Source organism: Eubalaena glacialis, chromosome 15, assembly GCF_028564815.1.
Source record: "Eubalaena glacialis isolate mEubGla1 chromosome 15, mEubGla1.1.hap2.+ XY, whole genome shotgun sequence".
In the NCBI taxonomy this organism is placed as follows: domain Eukaryota; kingdom Metazoa; phylum Chordata; class Mammalia; order Artiodactyla; family Balaenidae; genus Eubalaena; species Eubalaena glacialis.
In genome coordinates, this window is record NC_083730.1 from 13,079,968 (window position 1) to 13,095,483 (window position 15,516).

The 15,516-nt window shown below is 41.6% G+C and overlaps 1 protein-coding gene across 2 annotated transcripts; it reads left to right on the forward strand.

Annotated features, from left to right (window-relative positions):
• The first annotated feature begins 5,190 nt into the window (after positions 1–5,190).
• On the forward strand, positions 5,191–12,556 carry LOC133075428 (serpin B3-like). 2 transcript variants are annotated; one of them, XM_061169672.1, is made up of 8 exons: positions 5,191–5,291; positions 6,025–6,214; positions 6,850–6,906; positions 8,286–8,414; positions 8,729–8,846; positions 9,956–10,098; positions 10,401–10,556; positions 12,149–12,556. In XM_061169672.1, exons 1-8 carry the CDS (start codon positions 5,191–5,193, stop codon positions 12,554–12,556), a joined length of 1,302 nt encoding a protein of 433 aa, XP_061025655.1. The 2 variants fall into 2 exon arrangements, with proteins under 2 accessions (XP_061025655.1, XP_061025656.1); XM_061169673.1 differs by lacking the exon at positions 5,191–5,291 and having other exon boundaries at positions 6,050–6,214; positions 6,850–6,918.
• The last annotated feature ends 2,960 nt before the right edge of the window (positions 12,557–15,516 follow it).

Genomic DNA, 15,516 nt, shown 5'->3' on the forward strand with positions numbered 1-15,516 from the left:
AATTGGGTAATTCAGGAAAGTTTAACAAAGGGACTATACAAAGAATGGTCAGGGCTAAGAGAAACCAAGAAAGGATGGTGAAGCAACCCATGGCTAGCAACTGTAGGGGGACATTGCCACCCCTAGACGCACATGGCAAGGGCAGGAATGGTGACCAAAATCCAGAGAAAGTAGCTGTAGCTGCAGAAAAGCCGCCCCGATAAGATCTGCAGCCTTTGGTAAAGAAATGCAGCCATCGCTTGGCAACCTCGCTGAGAGGAAGCAGGTGACCGAGCGCCCTGCACTCACCCAGCTGCGGGTCTACTCTTGCTTCCTCCCACAGGCCAGATGCAAGGTTCCCTAGAGGAGAAGGACCCGGATTACGTCTCCCTACATCTCTGCCTCCTAGGGCCAGGGGAGGTTGAGCCAGTGAAGCGTGAAACTGGAGAAGCAAAATAAAATCCCCAGCACACCATATCCCATGTAATCAAATTCCTTCTTCCCCCTAGAACTTTCTGTCTCCATTGGTACTCTAGAGACAGGCATCAGCAAGAATTAATATTGCTTTATATATAGAACATCTTCAAATAGATATTAAACATCATGGATCTAATTTTTTTAAGGGTCAAAAAAGTTTTTTTTTTTCACAAAGGAGGAGATTCCACTAGAATAGAGATGTAAAATGAAACAAGAATAAATTCAATTGTTGCCAATAAAACGAAAGTTTTCCAGTCGTCCAGCATTGGAAGCAGTTGGGATAAAGTGGAAAACCTAAAAGGTGGAGAGGCAACAGATTCCTCAGTGGATATTGAGGAGTAACATACACGTTGGTAGGTGGGCACAAGGTGAAATACCTGGAGGGCCAGAAACTTAAAATAAGGCTTTGGGACAGGGAAAGAACAATGGCTAGTAAAGGCAGTGGGAATAAAAGAAAGAGAAGACCATGTTTCCTGGCGTCATGGTATGAAGATAGGATAGTAAGGAGCTGTCCCTGAGAAAAGATCACGGAACATGAAGTCATGGGGAAAATTCATATTTCAGGTAAAGCAAGGAGGAACAGGGACAGTCTTACAAAAAGAGAGTGCCTGCAATGGTTTTTCTGGTTAGCAGAACAGGAGTGCCAAGATGAAACAGGGTGGGAATTTATAAGAGATCACCAAGGAACAGCCTTGGATTTGATTGAAAGCATGGATTAGGATGACTGTCTTGGATGGAACTGGAAAGGTGGGAATGGGGGGAGGGGTGGAGGTTTTATGAATTTGTCTCCGTCTTCCTTGATAAAACTACGTATGAGACCAATTCCCTAACTAACATCTTTTTATATCTCACTGCAGTTGATTCTCCTCTGAGAAAATTAAAGCCAAGTTTATTAACCCTATTCAGATGTTATTCAATGTGTACATATCTATATCTGTATCTGTAGGGAATATAGTAATTGGCAGATAGCCTATTGTTGGATGCTTGAAGGATCTTCTCACCTAATTAGTTTGCCTGCAGACAGGCACATACTTGGTAAGAAAGAAGAAATAAAATGCTCCCTGGGATTTGCAACTTAATAATGCTGACAAATCTTCACGCCCTTCACAAGGAAATAAGGTTTAGGAAAACAGAGAAGCTAGTTCTTGATGAACAGATAAAGATATTAGAAATAGCAAGATGGTTCCTGAAGGTGTGATTGCCTCTTGAATTTTAATGGGCTCCTGGATTCCTGGAACCAATGATGTTGGTGTATATTTAGAAAATTCCCAAAGACATAAGTTAGAAATTACTGACTTGCAGAATCTTCTGATAATTGCTGAGGCTTCTGTGACACTGAATGACATCAGGGTGCCATAACCTTGTCTATTACATGCCAGGAGCACTTTTCAAAGATGGGGGAAAGAGTATGATATGGTTTCTATTTGAACTAGCCCAAGATCTCTGTAAATTTAACCAAACTCCTGGTCCTTATCAGTTAGTGTCTTTTCCTCAAAGCCAAACTCTACATGAAAAATCTTGAAAGTTTATTCTCAGAATTTAGTCCTAGTTGAAAGTTCCCTTGAAGACCAATTTATCATACTTTGCCCCCCTATTTCTTCCTCCAGGACCAGGCTGAGCTTCTTGCTTCCGTCTACGGGGTTCAGATCCCTTTCTCTTTTAGCCCAAAGAAACCCATCTTGCTCCCGCTCCAGGGACCTCCACTCTCTCTGGGACAGTGGTCTGTGATGCAACCTTGACTAGAAGTTCCTATTCCTCGTGTTTGTCATTTTTCATCCTGGATCTTTTCTCTTCCCGTTTCCTTCTATTTTTGGACCTCACTCCTACGTCCTCACTCAGCCCCACCCGGTCCCAGCTCAGGGATCGTTAGGCTACAGTATCACTCAGGAGTCACTGCACACAATATCGACAGAGGAGCCCTAAGAGCAGCAGGGCTGGGGGCTGGGGGATCAGGCAGAATCATCTTTCAGGTTGAGAAACACAGATCTCCTCTTCCCTTCACCTCGTGTCTCCATCCCCGGTGCTTCTGGGACCTGGTTGTGGGTGAATCTTCCTGTGAATAAGCGACGTGCTGAGACTACAGACTCTGTTCCTGGCAGGTGTTAAAAAGGACCAAAGACAGTAACAAGTGCTGGAGACGTGCAGAGAATCAGAACTGCACACACACGTGCTGCCATCATAGTCTGGTGGGAATATAAATGGTGCAGCTTCTGGGGAAGGCAGTCTGGCAGTTCTTCTAAATCAAACATAGACTTGCCATTGACCCAGGGTTTCACTCGTAGGTAAATGCTTGAGAAATTAAAACACACGTCCACACTGAAATTTCTGCATGAGAGTTCATGTCGGCATTACTCACAATAGTACACAAAACCCAAATGTACATCCACACATGAATGGATGTTTTAAAAGTGGTATTTCATACAATGGTGCATAATATAGTCATATAAAGAAATGCACCATTTTATACTACAACATGGATGAACCTTGAGAATATTATACTGAGTGAAAGGAGCCTGATAGAAAAGGCCACATTCTGTGCAATCCCATTTATATGAAATATCCAGAATAAACAAATCCATAGAAACAAGAAGTAGATTAGTGGTTTCCAAAAACCGGGGGGAAGAAAGAACTATGTAGGGAGCTTCTCTGGGGAGAAATGAAATTATTCTGGAAAAGATCATGGTGATAGTGGCACAACCTTGTCACTGGCCTAAAAACCAATGACTTATACATTTTGAAAAGCCGAAACTTACACTACAGGCATTTCTTGGGATCTACGGGAGACTGATTCAAGGACACCCCAAGGATTCCCAAATACAGGAATGCTCAAGTACCTTATATAAAATGGCATAACCTACATACATTCTCTTTACACTTTAAATCATCTCTCGATTTCTTATAATACCTAGTACAATGTAAAGGCTACGTAAAGAGTCGTAAATACAAAGTAAAATAGTTGCTGGTGTGGGGCAAATTTAAGGATTGTTTTTTGGAACTTTCCGGAATTTTTTCCATCTGGTTGACTGACTCTGTGGGTGCAGAACCCATGGACGTGGAGGGCTGACTGTATGTGAGTGATAATCTCTGTTGGGAAGCTGGTCCACAGTACAAACATCCCACACGTGTGGCAGGGGAGATATTGGGCCAGATACCCTGGAAATGCCACCCTCCCCCCTGACAGCCATGCCACAGGGAGCAGTGTCCTCTGGAGAAAAACACTTCCTTTTCTCCATCTTTTCTTCCCCTCTCAAAGTGATCCATTTCTACCAAATTCCAGCTGGATAGAGCAGTGTGAGGGAATGGAAAGTGAGCACCTGACCCTCTCTCAGAGTCACACCCACCGAGGAAACCAGCCCAGCTCCACTCCCCGCTCACTGCTCCTGGTGGTCTCTGGATGGAGCCCTAAAAGAGTGTCTGAACCGCAGCCTTCCCTCCTAGTGACTGAGGGGCCCACAGGGGAGCATTTGGGGGACCCATTCCCACCACCTCAGATTTTGCGGGAGGACATTATCTCTTTTGAAAGATCAGAAGAAACAGGTTCTTTTCATTTAGACACAAGGAGTTATGTCACTAAAAGACCAGAGTCTGTCAACAGACTGCCCTGTGGGGAGTGGACACACACACAGCTTCCTGAACCAGCTACCTGCCTGGATACCTCACCTGTGCGGTTCACTAACTTAGAAACCTGGGCTTCTGCTCAGCCACTCTGGGCCCCATCTCTGTCATCTGTGAAATGGGGAGAACAAAGGGATCTGCCTGAATAAGGTGTTAAAGAGGGAAATGAGTGGATACATACCCCCCTCAGTAAAAGTCAACTGTTTTTAATATTATTCTGCTATGAGAATGCCATGCCCCTGAAGAGAATACAGCTCCAATGATAAGAGACTTAACCGTGGCATTCAAAAGAACACTTTTTCCTGCTTTTTTCTCACAGGCATTTGACTCTGTTTTCAAGACCACGAATTTGAAGATGGCGTAATGAATAGCAGGCTGACCGAGAAAAGTGATAATTCTGGAGTTCAGACAATTTATTTTCCTGATACATCTTTGTACAAAAATTGGAATACTGCCACCAAAATGGCCCCTGTTTGGATCCATTGTCCTTCTCACTGAGAGCTGATTACACTGCAGGGAAATGAGCTTCCCACTGACCCTAGAAGTCATTGGCCATCTGGGATTGGCTGCAAGGGCCATGGGGGTCACAGGGAGGACCACGGCCAAGGTCCAGCCTTTAGGGGAAGGCAAATGATGCCTGTTCTCCATCTACTGCTGAGACACTTCGCCAGTATCTCTTAAGTTGAGAATTGGAGCTATTTTCCTGGTTATACAGAATAATTCTTAAGGAAATGGCCAGGTTGGAGAAGCCCTTTCAGAATATAAAATAGAGAATATAAGCTTTTTAATTGTCGGTGTTAGAAGTGGTCTTAAAGACAATTCAACATGTGAGACAAGAAAGATATTTTAAGGGTTATTTCTGCTTGGGCACAGTAGCTCAGGGCATGTGAAGAAGTTAGAATTTAACGTTATTCTCCTTGGTGTTGGAAAGGCACCTACATGCATTTCATATGAGCCAGTGATCGCAGGTCACAATTTCTTCTGCAGGTGAAAAGGACGTACGAGAATAGAACAATAATCTTGCCTTTACTCATAGAGACTGCATGCTTATGAAGGTGACGGGTAGCCTGGTGAAGAAACCAGAAGCTGCTTTACTTGAAATACCAGTTGTTGTGAGGGATGGGAGGCAGCAAGAGAGAGTTATATAGTCCAGACCTGACCATTCACGGCGCATCAGCTCACAGGCTGTCTGCCCACCTCTGCTTCCTCCAGGCTCACAGGTAAGTGCTTCCAGCAGCTCTGCTTGACTACATGAATCCTTCCTGAAAATAATAACAATGATGTGTGTTACATCATTTCTCTAATTTGTTTTGTCTGATTGTATTTTATTCTTTAGCCAGGGCAAAAGTAAAACAATTTTTCATCTCCTTTAATCTTTAGGTAATTATTTATTTCCAAAAACCAAATGCTCCCTTAAGAGGAAGTGTGATTGGGGGGTAGGATGTCCAGTACCCACAGATCCCTCAAGAAAAAGGCACAGAGGTGCCTCATGAGAGATGGTGGGATGTTACACATCAATCTTTGCCTTGGACCTGTTATAATGCATTTTCTACCCAGTCTTAGTACAGCCAGTACGGAAGAAAAGCTATTCTATTAGTTTTCACAAAAGTTTTTTTTCCTTTTTTTTTTTTTTTTTGCCACACCACACGGCATGTGGGATCTTAGTTCCTTGACCAGGGATCAAACCTGTGCCATCCTGCATGGGAAGTGCAGAGTCTTAACCACGCTGCCAGGAAAGTCCCCACAAAAGTTTTCTTTAAATACTATTTCCATAGTCTTCTAATTATGAAGTATATACATGTACATTGAAAAAAGCTTTAAAAGAAAAAGGAAGGAAGCTATAGTTTTCAGAATCCCACAACCCACATATAAGGCATTTCTTAGGAAAATTTTATTACAGACTAACCTTCCCTTCAATAAACTCATTATAAACTAAATTTGATGCTTCTCCAGGAGTTCCAGACCACATCAAGCCACCATGAGTTCACTCGGTGAAGCAATCATCCACTTTGCAGTCGACCTGTTCCAACAGATCAGACAATCAGAGAAGGAAAATATCTTCTTTTCCCCTTTGAGTATCATGTCAGCCTTAGCCATGACTTCCTTGGGGGCCCGAGAACACACGGCATCAGAAATCCAGAAGGTAGGTCGCAGCTTCCTTTACATTTACCAGTTTGTCCTGGTTTCTCTGTCGGCTTCTGTGCAGATGATCACAGATTTGGCTGTCCCCAGGGGTAGCACAGGAAGCTGCAAACTCCCCATGACTGGGCGGGCACAAAGCTGTGGGAGCATATGCTCTCCCCCTGTGCTCCGCCCCATCTCTTCCCTGTGCCGAGACTTCCTTTGGGAGCTGGGATGAAACCTACAACTGCCCAGTGACCACAGGTGAGGCTTTAAATGGTAGAGTTCAGGTAGAAGTGGTGCATTGACTAAAATCCATGGGAGTCATCTTTACATGTTTCCTCAGCAATGGATGAAAAATGAATCAGGATTCTTTGAACTGGCTGGTGATCAACCAGCTTTGTGTTTTTCACACGCAGGTTGTGTTTTTCAAGGAGCAAATGCTTGCATGGAACATTTCTTTGTTCTTTTTCTTTCTTTCTTTTTGGGTTTGTTTTGTTTTTTTTTGATTTGGCATTTTGTTTTGTTTGCTTGTTTGCATTCTTTCTTTCCTTCCTTCTGTCTTTCTTCCTTCCTTCCTTCTTTTCTTTCTTTTTTATTTACTGTGGGGTACATAGATCTCTAAAGTTTCCTTGTCCCACTCTCTGTCTCCTCCAGGTCCTGCACTTTAATGAAATCGCAGAGAACAAAGAAGAAGGAACTACAGTTGATCCCGTGAGTCACAGAGCATTGAATCTAGAAGGAGATCACATGTCCAAGAGGGTCAGAGTTTAAACTGGGCATTTCAGATAAAGAGGGAAAGGCCAATTTTTAGGGGACATCTTAAGCAAAATAGATTGGACAGAGTTGTTTCTCATATCATATTATGTACTTATTTATTTTATATATTTGTTTTCTTGAAAGAAGAGTAGCGTGTTCTTAAGAGCAAGGGTCCTGAAACCCAAAGGACCTTCAAACTGAAGAATGGTTTTTTTGCCATGCCACGCAGCTGGAAGGATCTCACTTCCCCGGCCGGGGCTTGAACCCGGGCCATGGCAATGAAAGCCCAGAATCCTAACCACTAGGCCACCAGGGAACTCAGGAGCTTCAAATTGTGCTCTTCTGTTCAGGAATGGGGAACGTGGCAAAATACAACTGCTCTGAGCCACAATTTGACTTCATACAAATTAACTAGGAGCAATAAAAAGTCTGCTGCAAGACATGCAACTACATGTGAAACAGGACAACAGTGCCTGGATGACAGAAACCCCCATAAACGTTATGGATTATTATTAGAGAATAATAATAACTATAGTAATCACAATATGTTGCTAAAATTATATAATTTTAATTAACCCCTAAATTAGAGTAAGAGCAATAAGCATATGATCAACTATATTTTGGAAAATGATTGAGTGAGAATTATGGTTGGTAGCCTAAATAGTCCAAAACTCTTCGTTAGCAAGTGGAAGGTTCCGGTTGAGATCAGCGTGAGTTGAAAAATTGGCTCTGTCTCCTTGGAGAAGTTTCTTAGTTCTCTGAACTCTCTTGTTTTCATGTCAATTGAACTAAAGACTTAGAGATGCTGATGTACAGCTGTTAGCAGTGTACCAGAGACACACTGCTCCTACTTCAGAGTGACTGGCATAATGAACAGCCAAAGAGCACAATCAAGGGGTCTTAGAAAGTCATCCCTCCAAGGAGTAAAACAGGGCTTCATGCCATAACATAGGGCAATATACAAATTTCATGTTCTCATACAGTTGATGACTGTTAGAGATGCACTATGGTTCTAGCTCAAAGGAGTTTAAGTTTTAGCTGGTCCCAAAACATGTGACACAATTAAAACACAATCCAATAGTGGAATGGTGCTGCATCTCTAGTTCAAAAGAGAAAAGACCGGCGTGTGTTAGAGCAGGAAGGAAGAATTACCTGGAAGAGTGAATGTAAGGATTATGAAGGGTACTTCCGGTAAAATACACCATATATGGGGAGATAGCAACCAATGTCGTCCGTGGGGATACCAAACTCTAGGTACGGAGCTCACAGACCTATGGGGGTGTAGTATTTACATACAATGAGAATCCAATGAGCTCACTTTCTGGTGTTTGAAGGTTGAAACGCCAGGATGTATTCATCATCAATTTCAAACTCTTCTGACCGAATTAAAGAAACCCACTGATGCCTATGAGCTGAACACAGCCAACAGGCTCTATGGAGAAAAGACTTTTCTGTTTCTTCAGGTAAGTTTCATGGCCTGTCACACCTTTGGTCTGCATCCTGGGTCCTCTGATCCCATCTCCTAATGGGGGAGGGGGAGGCAGAGGAGCCTGGCTGACCCACATGGGGAGCATTTGCCCCAGAGGCATTCAGCTCCTGGACCACGACGCCCCCCACTGGAGTGTCCCAGAGCCTGACAACCCACCGGGGAAGTGGGCGTAAGGATCGTTTCAGGTACTCTCTTTGGTCATCACTGAACACAGTTTAATCTGGGAATACCTACATAGTTACTGATAAATTACTCTTAATCCCTCCTTTCTTCCTGCCCATGTCATAGGCATACATGGATAATGTTAAGAAATTTTACCTAGCCAGTGTGGAATCTGCTGATTTTGGCAATGCTGCAGAAGAAAGTCGGAAGATGATTAATTCCTGGGTGGAAAGCCAAACTAATGGTACGTTATGAGAGAGTCACTCCTTAAAAATCACTGTAGAGTCCCCGCTGTGTGTGAACGCTGTGCTGGCCCCTGCATGGGGTGCCAGGAGCCGGGGTGAGATGAGATTACAGAAGATGGAGGAGGGCACTGCAGAGGGTGGAATGGTCCACGTCAGTGTGGAGAGAAACAAGGGGAGCCCAGGAGGGATCCCAGGACCAGCTACCTGGAAACTCAGCTGAGTCTGTGGGTGACAGTATCTCTATGGATCCCAAATCTCTGCTCAAACTTCATGTTGATTCGCATATTTTCTTTAAATTAGAGGCTTAACGTCTGGATTATGATCCCTAAGAGATAATATTAAAAGGGTTCCCTTATCCTTTGTTAACTGGGAAACGAGCCGCTCTCCTGCAAACCACCCTTCTTGCCGTCTGCAGCAGGAGCAGCCTGACCACTTCCCCATCCGCGCATCCTGCAGGGATGGTCACAGCTGTCCTCCCCAACCACGGAAGGCGGCTGGATGATGTCCCCATTCTATGAACCATATCCTACCTCCCATCCTAAATACAGGCCAAACCTACAGCAACTCAACCTGGCAAATGAAGACAAAGTCACCCCGGGAAATGGTGTCTGAGTACATGTTTTCGATTTTAGCGTTCATGTCATTTGTCCTAAAGAACATTCAGGCCCATTTCCTCTGAGTAGTGAGTTCAAGTGTGAAAAAATAGAAAGCAAAGAAGAAAGTGAAGAAGAAAAGAATAGAAGGAAGGATGGAGGAAACAAGGGAGGGTGGGGGTTATTGAGGGGACAGGGAGGGTGGTAGGGAGGGAGGGAGAAAACTGACCAGTGGAAAGATCAGCTGACATCAGTTCATCAGAATTCAGTGTGAGGTGACTGATGTCACCACAGAGACCAAACACGTTCCCAGTCAGAAGAAGGGGTGTCTGCATGAGGGCGACTCCATCAGGCTGGTGCCATGAGGAAAGCTTCACCTTGTGAACAATCGGGCACAGAGTCCCTAATGTGGTGATTTGTGTGACTATTTAATCATCAGTTGTAACTCTCAAAGCATCTTCCAGACAAACCACTTGTGCCTTTCATGACAAACCTTTGATTTTCTTTCTTTGCAGAAAAAATCAAGGATCTCTTTCCCGAAGGCTCTCTTGGTAGCTTGACCGTTCTGGTTCTGGTGAATGCAGTCTATTTCAAAGGGCAGTGGTGCCAGAAATTTAAGAAAGAAGATACTGGAGAGGAAAAATTTTGGCTGAACAAGGTATTGTCTATAAATTATGTATATAATATAACATAGCTACACATTCAGTGTGAAATTTAAATACCTAGTGATTAATATATAGCTGCTGCGGGTAGAAGATAGAATTTGTCAAGGCTTATTTTCCTGTCTTTTTTTTTTTTTAACTTTATTTAGTTGGGAGTCCTTGAAGAAACTCTTGTCTCTAATTCCCAGATTTCTGAGATCATCTCTTAGAAGGAGGATGTGTTTGGTATGACAATAATATGATCTTTCTTTTTGACTTATGCTCACTTAGCATTTTTTGCCACATGAATTTATTGCAGGATACAAGCGAATCTGTGCAGATGATGCAACAAACCGATCATTTCAATTTCACGTCACTGGAGGACATGCAAGTCAAGATCCTGGAAATACCGTACAAAGGCCGAGAGCTAAGCATGGTGCTGCTGCTGCCCAATGAAGTAGACGGTCTGCAGAAGGTAGAAGCTGGCGCCTCCAATGCTGCCTGCTATTGCTTAAATTCCTAGTGAGACACTGCTCGTACGGGCTGCTCATAGACTGGTGCTAGTGGCTGGCAGAGCTCAAGCAAACAACAAAAAAATAAAATCAATACCTTAGGGATCACAGTATGATACGAATAGTGTATCTGTACATCACAGGTCATATTAATATTCTGATGAAACTATGGAGTGTCAGTTCACAAAAAAAATATACCTAGATACACACATAACTATTTTGCAACCATAAGAACCTCTGATATATTCCAGTCCACTCATTTGAAGACAAGGAAATTAACACTCATACATAGGTGACACATAGAAATATTTGCAAGTTCACTCACAAGTAAAATAAGGAAATTAAAAAAACAAAGTGGTTACATATTGCCCACTAATTCACAGTGCTTCTGTAGACCGTGGACAAATAGATTATCTTGATGCCCACTTTTAAATTTTGAAGTATTTGGTCCCTAAGTGCTCAAAAAGACCAAAGGCTCATTCAGAGCCTCATTGCTAAGATTTCAAAAAAGGGGGTGATTATAGAATTTTCCTGTTAGCATTGTTATAATAAAGTTAATATGTAAAAATATCAGTAACAATATCTGGCATAAAAGGACATTCTATAAAAGGCCATAAGCAATTACTCTAATAGTCGATGATGATGCAGAAGCGGCAGTAAACTTGCCACACTCAAAATACATATCTCGTAACACTGGAAACTGGAAATTCTTAGGGAAAGCAACATGGCAATAAATGTGAAGAGTCATCAGAATATTTCTGCTTCAGCTCTAAATTCCCCATTATCAATGACATAGGGAATCTCAGTCCTAGGATTTTATCCTATAACAACAAGTCTAAACAGGGGAAAAGCTTTTGGACAGAAGTGGCTCAAAATAATGAAAAATTGTAAATGAGGAAAAATGGTACATGTTTGTATTACCTTAGGGTAGGTTAGGGACTGGCATGCAGTGAATGCTTAAAAGATATTAAGTAAAGATATGTATACTGAATATCAATTTAATGATAGTATTATGTAACAGTGTAAACTTGATTAGAGAAACATATATCTATACAGGAAAAGTTTACAAATAAATGAAGCAAGAAAAAGGAATAAAAGTAGGCTATACGCTGTAAATGCACTACGTAAAAATTTATGGACGAAAGAACATTGACAAGAGGTTATTTGAAAGTGAAGAACGAAATAGAGAACAAGCCTAAGAAGTGGATGGCTCATCTTCTACAACTAATTTTATTTAACCATTCTGTTGCATATATGTGTGCATATATATTATACATATATACATTTGTATAGATATTTATACATATGCATATATTATTAATGTGTACATATAGACATAAAAATAACAAAGTCATGAAAATATAAGAACATTTATTTGATTATATAATATATATTCAGGACTCTGTTATTTTTACCTCCTCAGATAAAACCATATCAACTGAATCTCCTGTATTTATGTTTACTGTTAAAGGATTTCCACGTTTCAATCCAATGTTAAGGGGGGCTCCATGTCCACTGACAATCGTGCCAGTTTTTCCTTTTTCCATTGTTATAGCTTGAAGATCAACTCACTGCTGAGAAGTTAATAGAGTGGACGAGCCCACAGAATATGAGCGAGAGACAAGTGGCTTTACACCTACCTCGGTTCAAAGTGGAGGAGAAATATGACCTCAAGGCCACGCTGGGAGCCCTGGGGATGGTGGACGCCTTCAGTGAGGGGAAAGCCGACTTCTCAGGCATGACCGGGAGTGGAGATCTGGTGGTGTCGAAAGTCCTCCACAAGTCCTTCGTGGAGGTGAATGAGGAGGGCACAGAGGCCGCAGCTGCGACTGGAATAGAAATAGATATAACGTCATTACCTCCAATTCCGGACAGTTTCCGTTGTGACCACCCTTTCCTGTTCTTCATCAAGCACAACAAGACCAACAGCATCCTCTTCTACGGCAGAATCTCTTCCCCTTAGATGTGATTAGCCAGCGGCTACACTCGGGGGACATTCACAGAGCTGTTCCCGAACCTTGATTGCTGGAAGTAACAGGTTCTCTCTGATTCATTTTCCTTTCCAAACTCATAGTCATCACTGAGAATGTGTTGGTTGAAATACCATGTCTGTCTGTCTCTCTCTTTCTACAAACCCATGTAAACCTACTCTGTCTCCCCATGGTAACTCCTCTTCGGACAAAATGTTCAGTATATTCTAAAAGGTTTTTTCAACACTCTATAGTCTACGAAGTTTGAAATATCATACCTCCTATTTCAGAAATTATATCTACTATTCAAAACTATTCACTTAGACACATGTATTTGAATTTAGGTGATATATGGGACCCTTACATGTCTAAATTTTTTGATTTTGTGAAATACATTATCAATAAAACAATGACTTATTCTTGTCATTCTTTTTTTTTAACATCTTTATTGGAGTATAATTGCTTGACAGTGTTGTTTTAGTTTCTGCTGTATAACAAAGAAAATCAAAGTGAATCAGCTATATGTATACATATATCCCCATATCCCCTCCCTGTTGCATCTCCCTCCCACTCTCCCGATCCCACCCCTCTAGGTGGTCACAGAGCACCGAGCTGATCTCCCTGTGCTATGTATGCAGCTGCTTCCCACTAGCTATCTATTTTACATTTGGTAGGGTATATATGTCCATGCCACTCTCTCACTTCGTCCCAGCTTACCCTTCCCCCTCCCTGTGTCCTCAAGTCCATTCTCTATGTCTCTGTCTCTATTCCTGTCCTGCCCCTAGGTTCGTCAGAACCTTTTTTTTTTTTAAGATTCCATATATACGTGTTAGCATATTTGTTTTTCTCTTTCTGACTTACTTCACCCTGTATGACAGACTCTAGGGCCATCCACCTCACTACAAGTAACTCAATTTTGTTTCTTTTTATGGCTGAGTAATATTCCATTGTATATATATGCCACATCTTTATCCATTCATCTGTCGATGGACACTTAGGTTGCTTCCTTGTCCTGGCTATTGTAAATAGTGCTGCAGTGAAAATTGTGGTACATGACTCTTTTTGAATTATGGTTTTCTCAGCATATATGCCCAGTAGTGGGATTGCTGGGTCATATGGTAGTTCCATTTTTAGTTTTTTTAGCAACCTCCGTGCTGTTCTCCATAGTGGCTGTATCAACTTACATTCCCACCACAAGTGCAAGAGAGTTCCCTTTTCTCCACAGCTTCTCCAGCATTTATTGTTTGTAGATTTTTTTGATGATGGCCATTCTGACTGGTGTGAGGTGATATCTCATTGTAGTTTTGATTTGCATTTCTCTAATGATTAGTGATGCTGAGCATCCTTTCATGTGTTTGTTGGCAATCTGTATATCTTCTTTGGAGAAATGTCTATTTAGGTCTTCTGCCCATTTTTGGATTCGGTTGTTTGCTTTTTTGATATTGAGCTGAATGAGCGGCTTGTATATTTTGCAGATTAATCCTTTATCAGTTGCTTCGTTTGTAAATATTTTCTCCCATTTTCTTGTCATTTTTGTCATTTGTTACTTTTCCTTTCTTCTTCTTTTCAACAAAGTGCAAGTGACCCACCACACATAGAAAAGGTAATTTAGAAATACATTATCACATATAAAAATTCAAAATTGTAGAGCATGATGAGGTTGAAGAGGTGAGCTGTTACCAAAACATGAAATGCTCTGTAACCCATGTCAAGAATTTAAGAGTCTAGAACTTAGAACTGGGATAGGAACTGGTAAGTAATAGAGATGATATAAATTTTAGAGATACTGAGAGAAATACGGTAATTGTAGCTAAAGGCAAAGATGGGATCATACTGGGAGAGAATAAAGTGAGAAGAAAGGAATGCCAAGATATGACCCTGAAATACACCAAAATATAAAGGACAAGTATTGACAATTGTTATTTCCTAAAACATAACTTTTCTTAGGGCAGGAAAAATCTTTTGGAGGTGATGGATATACTTAATACATGGATTAGTATGATGGTTTCACATATGTATACACATCTCGAAACTCATGAAGTTGCATACATCAAGTATGTACAGCACTTCCTCTATCAATCATACATCAGTAAAGTTATTTTTGAATGGAAAGTAGTAAAAATCAACATGTTATGTGGTTTTAAAAATAAAAATAAATATAATAGAAGTTTAATAAAGAAATACATGTAAATACAAAATACCTCCCCACAAGATACCACCTCATCCCCATTGGATTGGCCAAAGTTAAAACACAAAGACTGGTCAAACCCCGTGTGGAGAGAATGTAGATCAACCGGAGCTCTCCTACACCACTGGTTCGGACCCAAAAGCTGCAACCACTTCAGAAAACAGTCATGCAATTTTATTTGTTCCATCTTTATTGAGATATAATTGACCCATAACATTGAGTAAGTTGAAGGTGTACAACGTGTGGATTTGATACACTTATTTTCTGCAAAATGGCCACCACCACAGCTTGGGCTGACACCTCTATCACATTACCATTTCTTCTTTGTGAGCTGTTTTTGTTCAAGGAGAGCTGTCTCATTGTTGACCTCTGAGGGGGAGTGGAGGCTGGGGTCTCCTACACTGCCATGTGGGTGATGTCCCTCCAGAAAACTGTAAATCTTCATGGCTGAGCAATGCAATTCTAGAGAAAGTCTTCCTCAAGTGTACAAAGAGACATGCAGCAGTACTTTCTTATAAAGTTAAACGTATACTGATCCAGTAATTATGATCCAGTTATTCCACACCTTGATTTTACCCAAGGGATGTAAATACATGCGCCACAAAAGGGCTAGTATGCAAATGTTCATTGAAGCCTTATTTTAACAACCAAAAGGCTGGCAAGACCTCAAATTTTTAACAGCTGGTGAACAGTTACAAACAAAAGAATTGCACTTAGAGGTAAACAGGAAGAAACTACTGATTCCTGCAGCAACATGGATAAAAC

Bases quoted from the DNA above. Each gene is read 5' to 3' on its own strand.
- LOC133075428 (XM_061169672.1), top strand. From the start codon at position 5,191: ATGGGAGGCAGCAAGAGAGAGTTATATAGTCCAGACCTGACCATTCAC. The intron at 8,847-9,955 runs GTACGTTATGAG...CTTTCTTTGCAG, and splicing joins GGTGGAAAGCCAAACTAATG to AAAAAATCAAGGATCTCTTT. The intron at 10,557-12,148 runs GTAGAAGCTGGC...CCATTGTTATAG, and splicing joins AAGTAGACGGTCTGCAGAAG to CTTGAAGATCAACTCACTGC.